At 47.5% G+C, this 23,952-nt stretch overlaps 1 protein-coding gene across 19 annotated transcripts in view; it reads left to right on the top strand.

The window, feature by feature from the left end:
- The window catches only part of NCOR2 (nuclear receptor corepressor 2), a 352,014-nt gene that overhangs the window by 164,298 nt on the left and 163,764 nt on the right, over positions 1-23,952 (top strand). For 16 of the 19 annotated variants that reach the window (XM_079957706.1, XM_079957722.1, XM_079957705.1 and 13 more), the window contains exons 9-13: positions 12,374-12,440; positions 16,924-17,096; positions 18,614-18,707; positions 20,426-20,604; positions 23,208-23,262. In XM_079957706.1, the coding sequence (XP_079813832.1) occupies positions 12,374-12,440; positions 16,924-17,096; positions 18,614-18,707; positions 20,426-20,604; positions 23,208-23,262 (568 nt within the window). The remainder of the gene's footprint in view (positions 1-12,373; positions 12,441-16,923; positions 17,097-18,613; positions 18,708-20,425; positions 20,605-23,207; positions 23,263-23,952) is intronic. The other 3 variants (XM_079957718.1, XM_079957725.1, XM_079957721.1) reach the window with 1 other exon arrangement.

Below are 23,952 nucleotides of genomic sequence, written 5' to 3'. Positions count from 1 at the left end.
TGCCCTCGTGCTGCGTTTCCTGCTTTTGAGGCTTGAAGCAGCAAAATGTCCTAAGTGGTTTGTCATTTGGAGCCAGCGGAGAGATGGAGCAGGGGTGGCTAGAGTGTTGTGGGTAATTGCTGTGGAAGGTGAGGGTGGGATGAGGGAGGGAATCCGCTGTTGGAAAACAGGAAGGGGTGTGATGAGAAGGGAATTGGGGGACGTTTGTGTGCCTGTGTTTGGATGGGAGATTTGAAACGACTTGAAGAATCATGGCATTTTTCACCATCCCTGAGCAGTTCAGCAAACAGGATTCTGCACTTGCACAGAGCTCGTTTGGGATGTCTGTAGAGGATCCTGCACTAGCCATGGGAGCAAGGTGGCTTTTGTCAGCACAGCCAGAGGATTGGGACGAGGGGAGTGAGGCCAGGTCCCTTGGTGCTCAGGTCGGAAATTCCAGCCTGACCCAGAAGTTATCCTGAAGTGAAGCCTTGCAACTTAAGTCTAGTTTCCTGTCCTTCCCCCAAAGAGACCACAACCACAGTGTGTCATCTTACAGCAGCGCTTACAGCAGATCAGGTGTGGGTTTTGAGTTGGTGTAGATCATCAGGCTTCCTCAACCTGGCCACGTCTGGATGTTGTGGACTAGAACTCCCATCATGCCTGATCTCTGGCCATGCTGGCTGGGGCTGATGAGAGTTGTTGTCCAACTGAGTGCCATGCTTTGGAAGACTGAGCCAAACTGTAGCGAAGGGTGTGTGTAAAAGAGAGAGACAGACAGACAGACAGAGAGGAGGGGAGGGAGCTGGGAGCACTGTGCTTTATCTCTGTTGTTCTGGTTCCATCATTACATTAATATGTTGGCTTTCCTGATACATATTTGGCGTTTGAAGCAAAGGAAAGGGTGGCACCTTCCATGCACAGAAGCTGACAGAACTGGCAAGTGACAGGAGAATATGCTCAGTTGTACTGAGAGCAGCAGGCTAACATAGGGGCCACATGGCAGGCTGTGTGCGAGATGCATCTCTCTCTTCCTGCCACTGCCCGCCCCCCCCCCCCCCCCGCTTCTGCTGCTTGAGTCAGCTGCCTCGCTTTCCTTAACAGTTGTGCTGGCCCTGCCTTGCCTATAATGCTCCCTGGACCTGTTCATTATTGTGGGGACTTTTAATGTTCTCCCTGGTGTTTTGTTATTAGCTTTGGGTTGGGATGGCTGACGGAGCCCCAATATGTGTTTTTGTTGGGCAGGATGCTGACATTCACACAGCAGTGGGCAGAAGGAGGTTGGGCTTCCATGATGGGAGAAGGACAACTGTGAAGGCCTTTCTTCTGCCTCCTCTGGGGCGGCCTAGTAGGCTTGTTGCCAACCTCCTGCGTTTGTGGGTGCTGCAGGTTAATGTTACGCCACCAATAATAAGATAATAAAATCCAGGAATTGATCCAGAATAAGCAAAACTATTTCTGCCATGCATCACCAGCTGGAGGAGGTGGGAGAGGTCTCCTGTTGTGGACCTACAGATTTCAAACCTTGCTGCAGCCAAGACTGGAGAGGTGGGCTGAAGGAACAAACCAGCCCCCACCCAAGTTCTCTAGTTCCCAGGCCTTGAGTGCTTCCCCTTCAGGCGGTGTGTATGTGAGACAGTATTGGAGTTCTTTTGGTGCGCCAGATGCCATGCTGCCCAGGAGGCTCCCCTGCCAGAGCTGGCCAGGGTGGTCTTTGGTGTGGCATTGCATTTCCTATATTTATATTCTTCATGTCTTCCATCATAGATCCCAAGGTGGCATATATACCAGGTACTGACCAGATCCACACCCACTTAGCTTTAGCAGGGTGGTGGCTCCTTATGCCTTCATGCCAGGGGTAGGCAACCTAAGGTCTGTGGGCTGGATCCGGCCCAATCGCCTTCTCAATCTAGCCCACGGACGGTCTGGGAATCAGTGTGTTTTTACATGAGTAGAATGTGTCCTTTTATTTAAAATGCACCTCTGGGTTATTTGTGGGGCATGGGAATTCATTCATCCCCCCCCCCAAAAAAAATATATAATCCGGCCCACCACATGGTCTGAGGGAGGGTGGACCGGCTCATGGCTGAAAAAGGTTGCTGACCCCTGCTTCATGCCATATGCTGGGACCCTGAGATACTGGTGCTGAGGCAGTGTGCATGCCCTTTCCCACCACCAACCCCAGACCCTGATAGGTGCAGCTCAGGATTTAAAGGCCATTTGTCACAGTCCTTGCGTGTTTCCTAGTGGCTCACCTCATTGGATAGCTTAAATACGGTTCTTGTCAGCTGTGGGTGGCTGCCCTGGCATTCAGGAACGCACTGAGGGGAACATGAAGGTAATGTATATCCTCTGTGGTCCCCTCTGGAGGAGTGTCCCTTGCCTGCTCAGCCACAGTGCAGCTAGAGGAGGGAGTGTAATGCTATCGCCCTAAGAACAGCCACAGCAGACTTGTATTGCTGCCCGGAGGCTGTCAGCCCAAGCCAGTGAGTGAGGAGATAAAATCGGAATGGACTGCTGGGTTGGCGTTTGTGGCCCTGTGCAGCTGAGACTTGGCACAGCAAACCTGGAGGGGAACAAACACCAGAAGCTGCCTTATATTGAGGCAGCCCACAGGTCTGCCTGGCTCAGTATTTCCATACACTGGTTGGCAGCAGCTTTCCAACGCAGGGCCAGACGTACCTGGAGAAGTTAGGGCTTTCTGCATGGAAAGCAGATACTCTGCCACTGAGCCCAAGGCTGTAGTTGGACTGAGAAACAGCATTGAAGACTGCGAGAAGCCCTTGCCAGCCCCCTAACCTCCTCTTGCCTCTTATCTTTGGCTTCTGCGGTCGCAGTGCCGCACAACTAACAAGGACTAGGAACTTGTCTCTCTGTGTGTTTAACTAAAATGAAAGAAACCATAGGGTTGTATCCAAATACGTTTTACTCAGTGAAGTTAGCCATCTCCACCAGTTTTAATGGGCATACTCTTGTGTATGGCTAATGTTACCCTCGGAAGGTAGCCCACCCCTGATTTAAGTCATGTAATCAGTTCTGAGGCTGCCCAGGGAGCCTTTGAACCCAGAAACCCCTTGTCCTCCTATCTGTTCCCTTTCCTTCTATCTCTTCTCCCCTCCTTCCACTGCTACCAAGGTATGTCATTGTTGCATTTTTGTGGGCCTGGAGATGTGATGATGAGTCTCCATTCTGGCATGTCATTCTTAACAATTGGCCCCATAAGGCTGCCCTCGCTTCCTGTGCACAGTGTGCCCTTTTGATCCACGTAACCAATGCCTGGATGTTTAATGTTTCTGCCTTTTAACAGTGCACAGTTAAAATTAATTTCATGCCCCAGTTCATTCCTGCATCTGCAATTTCAGGAGCTTCTAAATCATTGCATTCAGCTCCCTGGGAGACCAAGATGCAGTGTGGCTTAAAGAGCTTCACTGTGACTTTGTACATTAGCTGTGGTGGTGACACAAGAAGCTGCCTTAATGTAAAATCTGGCCTCTAGTGAGTCCAGCCCAGCTTTGGCACTATTTTGACTTTCAGTGGCTCTCCCAGACCTTAGGCAGAGAGAGGCCTTTCCCTTCCTTGTAGCAGAAATTGGGTTCAGGGGAATGCCTGCCTAAACAGGTATGTCTTTGGGAGCTGGCGGAATGCCAACTCTGATGGAGCCTCATCAGTATTGGCATCCTACCAGCTCCTGAAGACTCATCTGTTTAGGCAGGTGGTCCCCTGAGCTGATTTTATTGATCTAGCTGTTCTTTCCAAACTGTTGGGCTTTTTGATTGATAGTTTTATTGTATATTTTAATTAAGGATGTTTTGATTCCCCGGTGCACGGCTTTGGTTAATTTTAATTATATCTTGATTTTAGAGTTGTAAACTGCTTTGAAGTCATTTTTTGTCTTGTAGCTGGGGCAGTGTATAAATTAATAAACAAATAACATGGGATCCTTTAGCACAAGGATGGGAAACCCATGGCCCTCCACACACGGTCAGATTCCAGCTCATGTCATCCTGGCTGAGGCTGATGGAAGTTAATGTCCAGCATATGAAGAGCCGCCTGGCTTTGTATTGTCCCCACTGAGTGGCAGCTCTTCTCCTGGGCTTCAGGGAGGAGTCTCTCCCAGCCCCACCTGGAGATGCCAGTAGGGACTGAGCCTGGGACCTTCGGCTTCCAAGGCAGGTGCTGCAATCCCACTGCTACCAACCCCTCCTTGGGCTACAGCTTCAAATGCCTTTAGCCTGGAGTGACCCTAATGAATCTGCACCGGTAAGAGCTGGGCTATAAAAGGATTGCATTCCTACTGTTTTCAATTATTAAAATCTTGCTTTTGGAGGCTCTCTCCTTCTTTGACCTTTTTGCCTTCTCTTCTCTGTAATATGCTCTGTTTCATGCTGAAGGTATGCAGCAAGTTGCCAAGGTGGCCACCTACTTGCATAGTCTTCTTGGGTGCTTGATTCACTTTCCCCTTTTAAACACAGCTGGCAATCTCCTCAATTAAAAATTCTCCCCACGTCCCTTTTCTGCTCCCTAGCATTCAGAGTTTCCCATTCCGTTATTGTGAGCTTGCAAGAAAGTGTTTCGATGAATTGTTTAAAATGCTTGAGAAGCATGTTGCTGGCCTTGGTGGTTTCCTTCTCCCTCAACCCCTGACTCCCAAATACTATGTACCATTCCCTCTCCCCTGCCCCACCTCAACCCAAGTGGATGAAGTACCAAGAACTGTGGCAAGCAAAGTACGAGTAGGAATATAGAAAGCTGTTTTACAACAGGTCCTTCTACCTGTCCCTCTAGCTGAAGGGTAGTCAACCCGGTGCTTTACAGATTTTGCTGAACTACATCTCCCATCATCCCTGGCATAGGGACATAGGAAGCTGTCTCATATAGAGTCCGATTCTTGGTCCACCTAGCTCAGTGTTGTCTACACTGATTGGCAGTAGCTCTCCAGGGATTGAGAGGGGAGGCATTCCAACTCTAGCTGGAGATGCCAGGGATTGAACCTGGCACCTTCAGCTCGAAAAGCAGGTTCTCTTCCACAGAGCCACACCCTTTCCGCATATTCTATGAGTCCAACACAAAGGGCTGGACCATTGGCCAGGCTGGCTGGGGCTGGTGGGAATTGGGAGCCCAGTAGTATCTGGGGAGAACCAGTTTGGCTTTGTGATCCTTCTTTAAACCAGAGATGCCAGGGGTTGAACCGGAGACCTTTTGCATGCAATATGCAAACTCCTGCCACTGAGTTGCAGAGCACCTCTGACACACATGTTGGTGACTTGTGGAAGGTGGTTGTTAGTTCACCACACCTCAGCCACTGTGATGTCTCAGCAGAGTCTTCAGAGATTTCCTGCTCCAGCACAACAGCTTCTTCCAGAGTCCCGGTTAGGGAAAAACTCCTCTGCCACACAGCTAAAAGTAACGAAGTGTTTCTGGTCTCCAGACACAAGACAAAGCTGAACACTGCTATCTACTAAATACAGATCTTCTGGTCTCTGTAGTAAAGATACATAGGTACAGAGAAATCCGCTAACACTGTCACCATGCTAGCTAACGCTGCTCTGTAAAACTCACAGCCTCTTCCCCGGACTCTCACAGATTCAGAGTCAGACCCTGACAGCAAACAGGGCAGCATCAGGATTTGCATCAGGGCCCCCATGCATACAAGAACATAATGAAGGCAATGCCCTAGAGACCATTATACCTCTCTCTGCATTCTTGAACCAAAGGGAAGGTGAATGACTTAGCAAGTCGTACACTCAAACTCTGCTCTGTTGCTGTGGTAACCCAGTGCAACTCAGAAGGTCCAGCAGCTTGGGGGATGTGCTAGCTCAAGACATGGACCAAGCACCCATGGATCACATTACACCACCAACACACATATAAATCTTTGAACTGAGAATTAAGCTTCTTCTCTAAAATGCAGACCAAACGAAATTACCCTCTGTTCCTGTTTACTGGGGTTGCCTCATTCCATCCAAACCCGCCAGCAGAAATCTCTTCCTAGACTGGAAGGGCAAGTGGGTTGCTCCTCTTCAGCTCCCGGGCATCTCCTTCTGTTTTATTTCTGCCATCTGAACCGCCGGCCCTACCTGGTCCCCTTCTTTCCATTCCCCTTTGCCAAGCTCTCTGCTGATGTTGATCCTGGCTTTTGGATGAGTCAAAAGGCTTCCTGTGTAATGTAATACCTGCGATAAAAGTTTGTGACCACCTAACAGACATGCTTTTGTCTCTCTCTTGGCTCCAGCTTCGTCTCAGGAAAGCTGGCCTCTCTTATATCTCCGCTGCCTTTATCTCTCTCCTTTCCCCCGCCAGCCACTCCCTGGCTTTGGGGTTTTTAATCTACGTGCAGCATACGTTTACACAATATACTGAAGCTGTTAACCCCCCTGGAGGCTGGCCAGAGATATTCAGGTGGCTGTGGGCCAGGGAATACAAAACACCAAACTTCTTTCACAGACTCCCTTTCCAAAGAGCTTGGAACTGTGCCCGATGAGAGCGTTAAGGTGGAATTGTTCTCTCTGCCCAGTGGCTTTTAAGCAGAGGGAATAAACTTTGCTTATGCTGGCTATTGACCCTACAGACGTTTCACATAGATTGACATCGCTGCTCTGGCGAGCCAGAGCCGCACACGGAAACGCCGTTTACCTTCCCGCTGGTAAGCGGTCCCTATTTATCTACTTGCACCCGGAGGTGCTTTCGAACTGCTAGGTTGGCAGGTGCTGGGACCGAGCAACGGGAGCGCACCCCGCCGCAGGGATTCGAACCGCCGACCTTTCGATCGGCAAGTCCTAGGCGCTGAGGCTTTTACCCACAGCGCCACCTGCGTCCCTTATCTCTGATGTAAGGCACTCCAAAGTTGGAACCAGGAGCTAACCCAGAATTGTGCTTGCCCAGGACCCTCTTTTGAGGCTGTGAAGGGAATCTGGGTGTGCAGCATCAGCCTCTGTCGTGGGCAAGCAGCATGTCCAGCCCAAGTACAAGTCAGAAGAGCCTGGTCATGCTGCGTTGGCCAAAGCTAGTCCCCTTGCCCCACTGCTAATAAACCTAATTTCCCTTGTTTTGCTCTCAGCCTCCAGTTCCTTCCTCTTCATATATTGCCTTTTGAATTTTAGATTGTAAGTGTCTTGATGCAGAGACCTCCCCTGTTACATTTTTGGAAATGGTACTAAATGAACTTCTAAATTTTTTTTAAAATGAAAGTCAGCACCGAACCCTGCAGCTATCTTTTCATGCAGACAGCTTCCCACGGCAAAAGGGACAGCTGACATTTAAAAAAGCAAAAAAAAAATAACCCTGCTACTTTTTATATGTAAGTACCCCTCAAGGTCTGGGGGATTTTTTTACAATTTATTTTTAATAAAGAAGAGCCCGTTAGAGCCAAAAATGTAACCTCTGCATTGCTTACGAAGGTGAGCTTCTGTGTGCTTAGCTTGGCCCCACCCTCTAGGACTCCCCAGCGCTTCTGCCATCTCTGATTTTCCTTCCCTTTTAATCAATGTAAACAGTTAGAAGATCGTTGCTGGGGAGGTGGTGGCGTGTTGCAGTTCTGACCTTTCTAAAGTGCTGTTTGCAGTCGCTGAGCGCCTCTCCCACTGGTGTGTGTCAGTTCTTTACCTTCTGCCGGCTGTGCTGCAGAAATTCTGCAGCCTCGCTTGCTTGCTCTGCCTCCAGGGACCGCGACATGTGCTTCCTCCGAGACATGGCCCGAATTAACCTTCTCGCAAACGGTTTCTAAGTAACGGCAGTGGCACGTAGCGAGGACTGGCTGCGAAGCGCACCAGGGCTCACAGGAGCCTTTTGAAGCGGAGTGGGATCCGCAGAGTGCCCCCTCCCTCGCACAAGGCGTGGTGGGGTGCAGAAGGTAAGGAAACCAAGACAGCCCAGCCCCTTTGTAAATGCTTTGCAGCTTTTGAAACTCTTTGCAAATGCACAGAGCCAGCTCAGCCTCACTCACTCCTCCATATTAACCTCCTTGGGGGTCCAGCAAAACTGAATAACTGAGGCAGGTATTGTAAAGCCCTTTTGATGTGCTTGGAGTCTCTGTGTTACGGCTTGCTAGTCTCCTTCATTGCTCTCGGATTGGGCCAGCAGTTCCCAAGGCTTCTCCCCCACCCTGTTTGCTTTTGAAAAAGATTGTTATTGACTATTTCAGCTGTCTTGCCCAGAAGGGAGAAGGTGAGGCTGCTGGGATGGTCTTCCACTCCCTCTCCCGCTGTCTTTCTCTCTCTGCCCCCCTCCCCACTTTTGGAGCCGCTCCCTTGTACATGTAAAGAGCACCAGAAGCCCTTCTCCTTACCTTCAGGGATTTGATTTCTGGTCTGGTACCTTTAGCACACGTGGGAAGGCCCTTCACAGATGACCGTCCTTAATGAGGGCAGAAGAGGAGGAGCTCACCTTTGCTGCTTAATTGGGTTGTTGCTTTGTGGTTTTTGCACAATTCCAACGGGGTTTTCTTATTCATCTTATGCATTACTACATTTATATCCCACCTTTTTGCCAAGGAGCTCAAGGGGTGTTCCTGACTCTCTTCTCCTTCATTTTATACTCACCACAAGCGTGTGAGGTGGGTCTGGCCGAGAAACAGTGACTGGACCAAAGTCACTCAGTGAGTGTCACAGCTGAGTGGGGATTTGAACCCTCGCATTCAAGGGCTGAGTCTGACACTCTAACCACTAGGCCACACAACAAGGTGGGAATAGGATCTGCTGAGCAATTAACTTTCATAAAAATATGCAACCACAATGGTATAGGGTAAACTGGGTTGGCTCTCCATGAACACCTATTATTAGGATAAACACACCTTAAACAAATAAGTTGTCATTTAATTTGATGTTTATTAGTTGCCTCATAATGAATTCTTATTTATTGCATTTTGTACTCCACTTTTTCAAAGTAGTTTCCCAACCATTTTGTACTCAAAACAACCCTGTGAGATATGTTTGGTTGAGAGATGACGACTGGAAAAAGTCACTTGATGAGCTTTCTGGCTGCGTTGAGGCTCCCCACTCCTGGTTAGCTAAATTTGGCAGGTGGGAGGGGTCACCCATCTGTCAGTCACCTGACATTGAGTATGCTGTGCTTTGAAGCCCCATTTGTTGGGACTTCAAAGCGCAGGGTGGGAAAATTGGAGATTTAAAGGAGCAGTGCAGGGCTATTTGAAAGATTTTGGGAAGCTGCTTTGTGGTGTTCCATTAAACTCACGATTCTCATAAGTTTAAAGGAGCAGTGAGAAGCTGCTTCAAAGAGCAATGCTGGGAGAGGGAAGTGGGAGTGTGCCTTGCTCCTGCAGAGCAACAATGGGGAAATTAAGCTCCTGATGGTTCCTTTGAGGTGCTGCTCTTATCTTCCCCATATATGGCAGCAAGTGTAGAATGGGTGAGCATGACTTCCACCAAAATGACCTCGCAAGCGAAATGGGGAGGCCCCAGCAGGCCTCCTGAGATCCTCCAGCCTTGGGCTGCACCATTTTGGTTCTACACTTAGTATATACGTAGCACTTTCTCAAAGGGCTTTATAAAGATAACATCTGTTATTCTTATGAGAGCCCTGCAGAATAGGGTGTTGTTATTATTCTCATGTGTTTGGGGGGGGTGTAGCTGAAATTTAATGGTTTTTCTAACTCACTGAGTAAGTTGCTATCTGGGCTGAGACTCGAACCTGGGACATTCAGTTTATCTCCCCAAGCCACTGCATGATACCAAGAACTAAGCCTGGGGTCCAGAGGCTGGATGCCCAGACCTAAAGATCTGCCATTTATTTCATGTTTGTTGTTCCTACTGGTTTTGTTTTATTTTTATTTAATAAATTTGTATACCGCACGTCACAGCATAGCAATACAATATAAAAACACAAATAAAATACATAATAAAAACAAGAAGAAAAACAAATCATTAACACCCCCCTCCCACAAGCACATTTAAAAGGCTATAGTTGTTGACCAGCCAAAGGCCTGGTTGAAGAGAAGTGTTTTCACCCAGCGCCTAAAGATATGTAATGAAGGTGCCAGTTGAGCCTCCTTGGGGAGAGCATTCCATAAGTGGGCATGCCATCGCAGAAAAGGCCCGTCCTCATGTTGTCACCCTCTGGACCTCATGTTGTCACCCTCTGGACCTCTTGTGGAGGAGGCACACGTAGAAGAGTATCAGATGTTGATCTCAGGTCCCGGTCAGTTCATATAGGAAGAGGTGGTCCTTGAGTTAGTGCGGTCCTGAGCCATTTAAGACTTTATAGGCCAAAATCAACACTTTGAGTTGGGCCCAGAAACTAACGGGCAGCCAGTGCAGTCACACCAGCATCGGTGTAATACGCTCAAACCGTCTTACCACAGTGAGGCACACCTGGCTACCAAATTCTACACCAGCTGAAGTTTCCAAACCATCTTCAGAGGTGTTACTGTTGTTGTTACTAGCAATTCATTTTTTATTTTGGCCTTCCTACTGAAGGAACCCAGGGCAACAAGCACGAAGTTTATAGGGACGGGCTTGTGGGCATTGCCGTACTGCTGTTGTTTAGCATTCAGTGACTCACAGTTGTTGCCCCCCCCCCCGAAAAGCTTGATTGTTGCTCCCACCATGAGAGCTAGAAACATGCATGTAAAATAAATCAAGCTGAAGCATTGTGGTACTTAATTAAATTGCAGAGGCAGATGCTGTTCCAAACAGCAGCGGAGGGGTGATGTTCTGTTGTTGTTTTTAAGCATACCAGATCAAAACGGAACAGACTGCTTTGTAATGGAATTGTTTAATGGTGGACCTGCTTCTTCTCTTGCCCTTCTTGCTGGCTGTAATTGGGTTAACCACAGAGGGCTCTCCTTCTGCTGTTGCTTTTGCTTATAGGGGTAGAGGGTTTTTGATTCAGAGGGTCAGCTCTTGTTTTCCAGTTGAAAGGAGGAAGCTGCTACCCTGCCGAGCAATACCTTGAAAATTGAGTCCTATTTTTACATCAAAGCCTTTGCAGCAAAACTGGAGAAAATGGGGCTCAATTTGGCCATTGTTTGGGAACCTGGTGTTAGCTTGTCACCTCATGTAGCTGGTTAAAAAAAGGCCACTTCCACAAAGTATGTATGTACCTGTCCTGGCTAATCGTTTCTGAGTCTACTAGGGCACAAAGGGAGGCTTGGGGCGGGCTCAGCTTTGGTGAGAGTCACACAGCTGTGGCAACAGATAGCAAACATAGGAAAGATAGATTTTGATTGGATGGTCTCTGGCCCGCAACTGAAAAGTCATATGCCCCAGGTTGGCCTGATGATTTTCAGAGCTCAGTCAATTAAGCAAAGTCACAGGGAATCTAAAGGGCTATTGCAGCACGTAACTTCGCTCGCTTGCACGGTCATCTGCCTCGAGCCACACTTATTATTGGGTTGCACCAGCTGATTCCTGGGTGGCATTGAAGGCAAATGGGTTGCCCTGCCTTCAGCCCAAAGAGATTTAGATTTATGTGAGGAGTGACCAGGCAAAATTTTGGTCACATGCAAATATCTGCGGCTTGTCTTCACTTTAAATATATGCTTGTTTTATACCACTTCAGCTGTCTTAGCTTCCCCTAAAGATTTCTGGTAATGGTAGGTTGCTGAGAGTGTTGTTAGAGAATCCTAATTTTGCTCTCTTGAAAATGCTACTATTCCCACGATTCTATGAATGACAGTTTATCTAAATTATTACATAAAAGTAATATATAGCAGTTGTTTGTTATACTGTATAAAAATTATATTCATCAATTTAAAATGTGAAGATATTTTGTGTTTTATAGGTTGTATGCACTATATTTTATGTGTGTGTATAATATATTAATAATTATTGTAATAATGCAAGTTTGTGGTGTAGAGGTACACAGAAGTTCCTTCAAAACAATAGTGTAGATGTACACTTCTATTGTAGCTGCTCAATGAAGTTACTGCAAAAAGAACTTCATTCAAATAGCCTTTTGTACTCTGTTGGGTTCAGTTATCCATCAACATGTTGTGAACTGCCCTGAGATGAAGGGTGGTATACAAATTTAATAAATAATAAAAATAATATCACTGAAGTTGTGCTGGGAAATTTTCTTCAGGTTGTCTGTAATTCCAAAGGACTTGTGTTTTTTCCCACCTTCGTGTGAACCGTCTGTATAAGCAGTTTGCATGTGACAGGTACATGTAGGTGCTCAGTTAAACTTCTGCAGCTGTTTAAAACGTGGACCAGAGAAAATGCTGCTGGAACCTTCTCTGCATGGTTTGGAAGCATGTATGTGCCTCTTGAGGACCATTCCATGGAGAAAACTCATTGTGAGCAATTACCTTGCAGACTGATGCTAGAACTGTGTGTGTGTGCGAGAGAGAGAGAGAGAGATGGAGAGGGAGAAGGAGAAGGAGAAGGAGAAGGAGAGAGAGGCACTTTAACAAAATCTTACCTTTTCTTCTCCTTCGCAGAAACCAGGCAATGCGGAAGAAGTTGATCTTATACTTCAAGAGGAGAAATCATGCTCGCAAGCAGTGGGTAAGTGATGCCCCATTGGCTTCTGTGGGACTCCTTTGAAAAACAAACATATCCAGGATGGAGTTACATAGTCTATTGGCAACTCATGTATGCAGATCCTGGAGGATGCTGCTTCACCCCCACTGTGGCACTGAGATGTGTTGATCTGCAGGGGAGAAGAGTGCTTAGGAAAGAAAAGTTGATCCCTGGGGAAGGAAGTCTGATGCAGAGCAGGTCAGAGGAAATAGATGGAGAGGGCAAGGGGAAATGGACAGGTAGAGAAAGCAGGTGGAGGGGAGTTTTGCTTTTTTGAAATAACCAGACTGTATTTAAGTTAAGCATTTAAGGAAGGGGCATAGCTAAAACTGGAAGGAGTTGGTGCTATAAATGAGCACTGCTAGCGGGAGAATAAAGTGGGGCCATTAGGTTAACAGTCCATGACACACACACCCCATTTTCTGTTTACACTGCTAGTTTGTGGGGAGGCACCCTCCTTGACGAGCTACCCGGAACCTTGTTCGTGTTCTGGATTCAGCGCTCCCTTGAGGAACCGAAGGGAATCCAGGCCGTGCAATAACAGCCTGTGTGATTGGCAGGCAACATGATGTTTTTGGATTGGTCATCCCTGGGTTAAATTGCAGGGGGGTTGCCTGGTCAGCTGAGTAGGACCTTTTGCCGCCTGTGCTTAAGGCCCCAGCGGCCACCTGTTTTGAGTTCCTTCGGCTTTCGGTTTCTCCGAACCCTTCAAGCCATCGGTGGCTCCTGGCCACAAGAGGTATGCTCTGCCTCCACTGTTGCACTGTGCCTCTGAATGCCAGTTCCTGGGAATCACAAGAGGAGAAAGCACTGTTGTACGGAGGTTCTCCTTGCAGGCTTCCTATAGGCATCTGGTTGGCCATTGTAAGAACTGGATGCTGGGCCGGATGAGCTTTTAACCTGATGCAGTAGGACTCTTCTTGTGTTCTTAAGCCTAGATCTGGGTACAGCTTCTGAAGAATCTGGCCAGGTCCTTGCAGACTTTTACTCATAGATCCTAGCAGTACTGACTGAATCATGCCAGTATCTTAAATGTTTTGACAAGATGCATAACTGGGGTCTGTTCAACTTTCTGCTGCTACTTCTAAAGCTCTTTGGAAGTTATTTTGAAATCATCATTCTAAAGGGATTACAGTTCAGAGCTTAACTAGTTAGCAGAGGAGATGCTGTTTGGCTGGAACACTCGTTTTGTCAGATGGATGCTTGGTGTTTCAAGGTACTGAGCTAAACAGAAGCTAAAGTGACTGAATCCTCAGCCGGATTAATTGGGAGCTCGAACTTGAATCTCTTTATATTTGTCTTCCTGGCTGAGCATAAGCACAGTTGAAGCAGAGCAGCACTTTGTTCTTGGCTGGATCTAGACCTGTTTCAAGAAGCCACTAAGCTGTTGCTAAAATGAAAGGGTTGACTTTGTTTTGCAAAGAAACTACCCCTCTTTCAAATACAGACACTTTATCACTAGGGCTATAAAGCAGAGAAATGACCAAGTGCTGCTTGTTTCATTTTGGGCTGGCCAAACTTTCCTACCTGGGGATTTGGGGCTATAGTGACTAATCCTGTCCTGTGCTGCTCTGTGAGTTGCTGTCAATCTGGTCTTTGTTTCTTTATGGCAGGCAGAGACCCTCCCAGGTGTTACTGGACTCCCAGTTCCCATCAGCTCCTGCTAACGTGCGCAGTGGTCAGAGATGATGGGAGTTTTGAGACCATTTTGACCTCCGTGTGGTTACACAGGCAGCGTACAAGTTGTGCCTTTGGCAAGGTGTTCTCTGGCGAACTTCACAATGGAGTTTGCCCTGTGGGTCAGATTTTCCATAATATCCCCATGAGTGGACCCATACCTCTTCCCATTCTGCCACCCACAGATGTTTATCCACACCTTGCATAATAGGAACTCTGGCCAAAGGAATATAAGAAGTTAAGGGGAGCCTGCTAGATCAGGCCAGTGGCCCATCTAGCCTTGTATCCTGTTCCACACAGTGAACCAGATGCCTGTGGGAAGCCCGCAAGCAAGAGCTGAGTGCAGCAGTGCTCTCCTGTAGTTTCCAGCAATTGGCATTCAAAGCATATTGCTGTTGGCCATGAAAAAGGAGCAGGAAAAGATGAGAGTGACAAGAAGCACCTAAGGAGAAAATGCCAATCTGCGTGCCCAGGCCATTGAGTGCTTGCCAGGTGGAAAGCTGTTTTATTTATTTGGCACAGACAGTAGAAATTGTGAAGGGAACAGTGGTCTCTCAGGAATGTAAGGCTTGAGCCACTCAAGGTTAAAAAGCAGCACCTCTATGGAAGCTGTGAGGGGAAGAATGGTCTCTCAGGAACATTGGCCTCAAACCATCCATGGATAAAGGTGAGGGGAATCAACCTGGAAACTTCCAGGCAGTCCTTAAGGATGGGCCTGTGCAGTGAAGACTGCAGTACAGAGGCTCAAGCGTGACAGGAAATGGCTGTGGCCTTCTCGTCAGATGGATTTCGCATGCTTTTCTTCACCATTCGAGAGCTTCGGCCATGCTTTTGTGGTACACAATAGACCAGAGTAATTCCAGGAGGCCTAAGAGGATTACTGCAGGGACTCTCTGAACATTCTTGGTTGCTCCTTCCCCCCCTTCAGTCTTTTTGGGGCAGCAGTGGGGGGGCATGGAAGCCTGCCAGTTCATGCGGTTTTTAATGTGTGCCTTCCTCTTGGGTTCTGGACAATTGGCTCAGCCCCCCCGCCCAATGCCTCTTGCCAACTGAGTCATACTCCTGTTCACGTTTGAGTGTGTGTAAAGGGGGGGGTAAAAGTTCCTCTCTCATTCTATCTACTTAAGGAACTGTATTGGACAGCATTTTTGCAGATCTGTTGTCAAGAAACGACAAGAATTTCTATGTACTTCATTATTTATATGTTGTTCCTGTTTTGTTTTGGTTTGCGGGTGGCGCTGTGGGTTAAACCACAGAGCCTAGGACTTGCCGATCAGAAGGTCAGCGGTTCGAATCCCCGCGACGGGGTGAGCTCCCATTGCTCGGTCCCTGCTCCTGCCCACCTAGCAGTTCGAAAGCACGTCAAAGTGCAAGTAGATAAATAGGTACCGCTCCAGCGGGAAGGTAAACGGCGTTTCCGTGTGCTGCTCTGGTTCACCAGAAGCGGCTTAGTCGTGCTGGCCACATGACCCGGAAGCTGTACGTCAGCTCCCGCGGCCAATAAAGTGAGATGAGTGCCGCAACCCCAGAGTCGGTCACGACTGGACCTAACGGTCAGGGGTCCCTTTACCTTTACCTTTTACCTGTTTTGTTTAATTGTGTGTGTGTTTTCTTAAAACCGCAATGCTTTTCAAAACTACCAGGAACTTTTGCCACACTCATTTGTCTGCTGTGGAGACCCTTGGTGTCTTTTCCAGGACCCCACAGAGCGGTTTGGGAAATGTCCCAGGGTGAACACCCAGTTGTCACAATTATCTCGTTACAACTCAGGAACCTAGTTGCAACCTTTTCTCATAGGGAATTTGCTTCAAGCCCTTGATTATTTTCTGTCCCTTTTCCAGCCATACCATTTTTTAGTTTGACCACCATGATTTCTACTCTTCAGTGGAGGGCCTCCTGCGGATCAGGAAGTCCTCCTTATCAGGAAGTCTGTTCCTCACAAAATAGGAACCAGATCCTTAATGCTGCGGCACCTGCTTGTTGGCATCTAAGCATTAGACACCTCTGTTGTCTTTTCAGCACCTCCTGAAGACCTTTGGCTTCTGAAAAACCTCTTTCCTAGTTTCCATATGTACTGGAATTACTTTTGTATGTTTTAATCGTTTTGTCATTTGTGTATTTGCTGCCCCATGCTCTTTTGGGAGGAAGGGCAGCGTATAATTTATTATTATAATTGATCTTCTCCTTAAGGACCCCCTTGATAAGCTCTCAGGGATTTCCCGAAAGTCTGGGCTCAAAACCCATTTATATCCTCATTCATGCTTTTGTGGCAGCAGCTTTTAATCAGTTGGTTCAATTGAATAAAATCTCAAGCTCAAAGAGCAGGATTTGGGGCTCCCCCATCCTATCTGCCTAATGTACCTTCACCTGCCTAATGTACAATCATCTTTGTCTCAGGTGATTACCACCCTCGCCACATCCTGTTCCTCAGTGACTAGATGTTCCTAGACTGCACATTTCGTTAGCAACTTCCCCTCCTTCCAGAAGCATTTATCACCAGAACTTAAATGATAAAGATTTGTTTCATATACTGAGCACATGAGGAGATTGTTGTATGGCTTATCTTCCCTGCCATGTTCTTCAGTTTTGTGACTTTGCACTGAGAATCATTGTTAATTTTCCTCTGAGACCTTGCTGCTGAGGTGTGAGAAGGTATTTGAAATGGACTTCCAAGGGACCATTTTTGATCTCTCTCTCTCTCTCTCTCTCTCTCTCTCTCTCTCTCTCTCCCTCTCCCTCTCCCTCTCCCTCTCCCTCTCCCTCTCTCTCCCCACAAAACCCACCGTTTCAGGAACAGAAATTTTGCCAGCGCTATGACCAGCTTATGGAAGCCTGGGAAAAGAAAGTGGAGCGCATAGAAAACAATCCCCGGCGCCGAGCAAAGGAAAGTAAAGTACGTGAATATTATGAGAAGCAGTTTCCAGAGATCAGGAAACAGAGGGAACTCCAGGAGCGCATGCAGAGGTTAGTGGAGATGTGTTCAAGTGTGTGTTGGCCGGAGCGCATTAAGACTCCTTTGGCACTGAAGATGGCATGTCAGTTTCTGGTGGAGAGGAATGTCTTGTGGTAAAAAGGGGCTTTTCCTCTAGCTCCTTGTGTGGAAAATGCTGGCCTCCAGGCAGCAGCCTCGCTAAAATGGTTTGGGGAAGAAGTCCATGAGCAGAAATTTGCATAGAATTACAATATGCTATTAAGCACATAGATGTGAATTCAGAATGGAAATGTCAAAGAAGTCAAGCCAACTAATTTGTAGTCCAAATCACATGAGATAATTTTTTCAGCTAATTTGCAACATGTCCCGGATGAACCCAAATCTGATTTTTTTCCAGTTTGTTTAGTCCCAGTTACTTTCCTTTTAAAACAACAACAAATAAATTGTTTCGCCCCCAATAAATTTTATTAAAGTTTGAAAAGGGATACACAAAAGTTAGTATCAAATACACAATAAATTTCTGAGTCGACTCTGCACCAAACCATTTGAGCTCCCCTTCAGTTTCCACCACCACCTTGCCCCAATCCTCTCTAGATAAAATAAATATATTAATTTCCTCTAATTAAAACCAGAGGGGGAAATATTATTGTATGGACATAAGAATTGCACTGCTGGATCAGGCCAAAGGCCCAGATGGTTAAGCATCCTGTTCTCGCTAGAGCCAGCCAGATGCCTCTGGGAAGCCCACAGTGCATGAGACCTCAGCGCAGGAGCCCTCTCAGCTCCCATTGGTCCAGCCACTAGTACTCAGAGGCATGCTCTCTCTGTTGGAGGTCATGTACACCCATCATAACTTGGGGCTCTTGATAGGTGTATTTCTGTGAATTTGCCTGATCTCCTATCTGAAGCTGCCTAAGTTAGTGGGCATCTCTGCATCTTGTGGCAGTGAATTCTGTTGCCAAGGGTGATGTAGTCCTCAAGCACCTTGGCTGGGAAAGGTCTGAACCAGTTCCTGAAAGCTCAGGAATTTGGCTATCACTGGTTTAGCACAGAGACTATACAATGGTCTCAGTCCTCCAAACCCACACAGATGAGCCAATGTAGTCCAGACTGGCTTTCCAAGCACACCGCCTCCTTCACCCACTCAGTGGCTCCAGTTGCAATAGCTGGATCTGGAGACATACTGTGGCATGTGCAAGACTTGTGGCCACAGCACAGGTGTCAGCTTGTGGCAGTGATTGTGCCATCACCTCTATATTGAAAAAGTCTCCGAAGCCAGTCCTCAATGCTTGTTTTATCTGCATGGCAGCTCTCTGATTCTTTGACTGAGCTATCAGTAAAGTTTGCTCTTCTCTTGTTGTGCCCCGTGCCATGTGCGCGCGCGCGCACACACACACACAAGTTCCACCTTTCCCAGCTTTGACCTCTCCACTCTTTGCGTGGCACTTGTTTCATCGCACGCAAGCAGCCACAGTAATTGTTAAGAAGATACATTGCCAAGTGCAAAATGGAGCATAAATCTTTCAGCGCTTTCTTTGCCGTTTCCCAGCAGGGTAGGACAGAGGGGCAGTGGCCTCTCCATGTCTGCGGCACGCAGCGAACACGAGGTGTCAGAAATTATTGATGGGCTCTCGGAACAAGAGGTGAGGCTGGGTCACCGTTTTCTTCTTCCTTTTGCGTTCTCTCCTTCTCTTCTCTTTCCTTTCCTCTGGGGAAACCAGTGCAGCCACAACAGACCTTGGCGTTGGAACTTACTGTTGACGCTGCTGCCAAATTGCATTAGCTTCAACCCAAGCTGTGTTTAGCAAACACTGTCTTGTGTTGGGGAATGTGATGCCTTGATGGATTTGACAGGACCCTAAACGGGGACTTAGGGAGACACTCTCTCTCTCTCTCTCTCTCTCTCTCTCTCTCTCTCCCTCCCTCCCTCCCTCCCTCCCTCCCTCCCTCCCTCCCTCCTGGGTCTGTTAGCTTCTGTGGTGTCTGCCAGTTGATGCTACCTATCACTGCTGATGAGATTCAGTGACGCCATTCTAAAAGGGGGCTCCTGAATTGTTTCTTTGTCAGGTGCCCCTTCCTCTGAGATTCTGATGCTCCCTTGAACTCTGCTGGGCATCAGCAAGATAAAAATGTCAGAGTGTTAGTAGGTTGTGCCTTCCCTAGTTATTGTCATCAGAACATAAAAAGGCACTAGCAGATTGGAGCAAAGATCTATCTAGCCCCAGTATCCTGAACACATAGAGGGTTCCAGAGAACCGTCATAACTGATATCCATTGACAGTCCTGTCTTCCCTAAGTGTGCCTAATGTGATAAATCCTATATATTGTATGTGCATTCTTAGGGAGAATTGTTTCATGCTGAAACAGCTGAGGCTCTACAGCAGCCTTCTCCAGCGTGGTGCCCTCTAGATGCTGTTGGACTACAATGCTCACCAGCCAGCACAGTCACTTACGATAGGAGTTGGAACCCATCAACATTGGGAGGGCATTAGGCTGGCCACCCCAGCTCTAGAGCAACAAACAATTGCCGGCCTAGGCACACAGTCCATCCTCTAGCCCAGGGGTTCCCAATTAGGCGTCTGCAACAAGCACCCTATCCCTTTCCTCCCCCCCAACTATTTTTTTGTCATTTTTGCATGGGAATATTACAAATTTTGTGGTCTGTTTTTCGTATACCAAAAACCCTTTGCCTATTAGGGGCTACCCCACTTTTTGTTCAAAAATTGCTTTGCAGAGGTAACTACCATAAAGTTATCAAAATGTTCAGAAGTAGGGGTCCTTAGCCTGCCTTTTGAAAAATAGGGGGTCCTCAGCAATGAGTTAATTGGGAACCACTGCTCTAGCCCCTCCCCATCTGGCCACTATAGCCCTCAGTTTCCCAGACACCATCCCTAGTTAGAGAGTCAGTAGTGTAGTGTTTAGAATATTGAATATGTCCAAAGAGACCCAGGTCCCAAGGCCAGGTGACCTAAAAGCTGAAGATGACTGCTCTAGAGTGACAGTCCAGACAGCATCTTTCAGTTAATGCTGAAGCTTTTCCTTTTTGGAGAGAGAAGATGCAGTGGGTCTCTCTTGGTCGCAGCAGCAGCAGCTTTCCTCAACACTGACTGTAGAGCATCACTTCCTGGCTTCTCCCTGATAACTTCCTTTCTTTCGTGCAGCACCTACACCAGTCTTCACCAACCTAGTGCCTACCAGGTGCTTTGTAATCCTGTGCTGATTGAGGCTGATGAGAGTTGTAGTCCGAAGCACCTGGAGGGCACCAAGTTGGTGAAGGTTGGTCTTTTATGTCTTCATTCTTGGGTCAGTTTTCCTTTGGTGCTCCCAGTGAGACCTGTTTTCCTCTGCTTTCCCTGCCCAGAATCTGGAGAAACAGATGCGCCAGCTTGCTGTCATCCCTCCCATGCTGTATGATGCTGAGCAGCAACGCATCAAGTTCATTAACATGAATGGCCTCATGGACGACCCCATGAAGGTGTACAAAGATCGGCAGGTGATGAACATGTGGAGCGAGCAGGAGAAAGAAACCTTCCGAGAAAAGTGAGTTGTGCTGAGGAGGAGCCCATTCGTAGTCACATCTATTCATCTATTCTTTCTCTGGGCGGGGAGGAAGCCCGTTTCACACCCTTTGGTGGATGAGTCAGGCGGCAAACCGAGAAGGCGGCTGGGGCTGGGGTGTGTGGGGAGGAGGACTACTTGCCCCCCTTGCAGTGTGCATAGGAATTCGTGGTTTTTTGTTTTTGTTTTTAAATATAGTCCAGCCCTCCACAAGTTCTGAGGGACAGTGGACTGGCCCCCTGCAGAAAAAGTTTGCTGACTGACCCCTGACTTCCGCAGAGAAGGTGCTTTGCTGGGCAAACCCTGAACTTCTGCAGGTAGTGGAGCTACCGAAAGGGCCCCCTCTTCTGAAAGGATGAGCAGAAGGCACGGTGCAAAAACCCTGTAATCAATAAAACAGTCCAATGGCCGTAGTTGTTTCCCACCATAAAACCCCTTACAAAAGGTCTAAACAGTTCTCAAGAGTTCCAGTCATTTTTGGGGACAAATATTGCACTGAATGCTAATGTTTTCCATATTTTTATATTACAAAATTTTATTACAAACTTTAAGTAGCCCATCTGCCCCTAACAAATTTGTTGATGCTTCTTTTCCCTCTTCCAAGACACCACTGCTAACAGGCTGGAATGCTCCAGATACAAAAAGAGGTGTCTGCGTTTGTGTGCGTGCGTGTGCATGTGTGGTTGTGCAGACTTGGGCCCTGCTCACTGCTGACACATGGTCCTCAGAGGATTGACCGACAGCAAATGTGGCTCTTGAACCCAACAAATTAGCCACCCCTGATATGAACTTACATGAAAACTATAGTATCAGGATAAAATGAATACATTGATTTTACATCAGTTATATGTCTTAATTGCCAAATACAGTAAACTAGTATACATCACTTAATATCATAATTTCAGTCCAGCTATATTTAGTACTATACCTGTTTATAGTCCGATGTGGAAAAGACAATTTCTTAGTCACCAAAGTTATTCCATCTTCATCTAGAATGGCTGAGATCCTGCCACACACCAGCATGGCCAAGACGCTGAAACTAGGCCAGGACTATGTAGATTAGAACAGGGCTTATTTCTCATTGTCTGGAGTCACCAGGTGCCTCAGCAGCAGCTTTACTCAGACTGTCAAGTGCCAAGGCCCAGAGGAACTGGCTGTCAGCCCATCAGGTGGAAACTGGGACCAGAGCAGGCAAAGCCAGGTTCCAAGGAAGGCAGATTAGTAGATGAGGTCCAGAAGGAGGCCATAGTCTACGCTGGGCAGAAGATCAAGTTCTGAAGCACAGAAGGGTGGGTTCAAGACCAGCGCATGTGAAGACGGTGCTCTGAGGGAGCAATTAGGAGATAAGATACTGTGGGGCAGCATGAGCATTGGAAGTTGCCTGGCACTGGAGCGCAGTATTGTCTACACTGACTCTCAGTGGCTCCCCGGAGTTTCGGGCAGGGAACATTCCCAACCTTACCTGGAGATTCTGGGAATGAACCTGGGACGCTCTGCATGCAATACAGATGCTCTTCCACTGAATGGTGGTCCCTACCCTTTACCATACCAATGTGTTAAGTCACAAGACTATCCCTGTGACTGGATCAGACCAGAGGGCCGTCTAGTCCAGCATCCTCTTCTCACAGTGGCCAAGCAGAGACCTCTGGGAAGCCCTGTAAGCAGGGCCTGATTGTGCTTGAAATGAGGCGTTAGCTCTGAGGCCTGGGCTATATGGGGCTCTTGTGCACTGGGATTGGTCTTTGGGATCAGTTGACTAAGCCTGTGGCCTAGATGGCACCCTTGAAGCCCAGAAGCTACTATGCCAGGCTTATAGGCCCACGAGGTACTGTCTGGAATCCTGGTGGCCAGACGTCCTGGTTCAGGACTTGCTGCACACTTTCCCAGAGCCTAACACCAGTGTTAGGGAGTACATCACCAATCCCTTGAGGAAGGGTGGGATAAAAATGAAAATCATAAAATAAAACAAATACCATCAGGAGTGGGCAACGGATCCAGACATTATCTTCTCCACCCCTTCAGGCCAAGCTTGACAGGTGGGTGGGGCTACCGCCTGCCTGTCAATCACTTGATGTGTGTATCAGTGACCCGTTTCTGCCCTTGAGGTTTCAGATCAAACCACATGAGCAAGGCTAAAAGAGCTTTGCAAGCACTGACTCAGCTGATTGGCAGTGCCTGCAAACTCCATTCTGGCACAGCTGTGCCCTTACCTGCCGCGCACCAACAACACGCCAGCACATCAGCCCACACATCATCATCATCAACAACAACAACAACCATTTTTTTACTATACAGGCAGAGACCTGATAAACCTATATATGACACCTGGTGTTAGTCAGGTGAATGAGGCTTGGCTGCAGAGGCTTTCCGGGTCAAATGGGAAGGTGGGGGGGGTCTGATTAGAGCCACTGGCCAACAGTTCACCACTGCTGAGCAAGGGCTTATGATCAGCACATGGGCCAGCAGGAAACAGAAACGTTTTTGCTTTGTTTCTTTGAACAAAATCAATCAGGATTTTCAAGTGAAACACCCTTTATAATTGCCTCTTAATTCCACCCCCTGCCCCTCTTGTTTCCGTTTTCTAGGTTCATGCAGCATCCAAAGAATTTTGGCCTCATCGCTTCCTTTTTGGACCGGAAAGTAAGTCTTCCTCCCCCATTTCCTATGTTTCCTTTTTAAGCAAAGTTTTTTCTTGCCCAAATTGTTCAATCTAGATTGCATCTTGGCTGTGAGTCCTGGAAGATCTGCTTTTTTCACCTGATGTGGGAGGGTGGGGCCCAGACTGACTCCAGCTACAAAAGCTGAGGCTGCTGAGCAGACTATTGGGCCTGGGGTATTGCTTTGGGGGGAGGTAGTTCTCACTGTTGTGGTTGTGGTTGTTGTTGTTGTTGTTGGTGGTGGTGGTGGTGGTGGTGGTGGTGGTGTGTGTGTGTGTGTGTGTGTGTGTGTGTGTTATATCTTTCTTTATGAGATTTGTGTGAAGATTTGGGGGTTTGGTTGTATATTTTTGGTTGCTTTATTTAATGTTTACAACTACATTTATTATGTTGTATTTACATATTTTTTCATGTAATCTGCCTCAAGCATGAACTATGGAAACACAGCATATAAATAAAATTAAGTGTGTATGTATGTACAACACAGACCAGTTTTGCATTCACTTCAGAGGATCCAAAAGCATGATCTAGCTTTGAGGTGGACCTCCCCAGAATAGCAACTTAGCATGACAGCATTTTGAATCAAGCAGGGAGGGGCACAATCCTGTCACACAGGAAAGAGGCAAAGAAAGGCAAAGGGCTGGTAAAGCTGCTTGAGGCTGGAAAGATCTCT

This window comes from Podarcis cretensis (genome assembly GCF_951804945.1).
Source record: "Podarcis cretensis genome assembly, chromosome: 16".
Lineage (NCBI taxonomy): Eukaryota > Metazoa > Chordata > Lepidosauria > Squamata > Lacertidae > Podarcis > Podarcis cretensis.
Note: the sequence above shows the minus strand (reverse complement) of the source record. Positions and strands in the feature narration are given on the sequence as shown.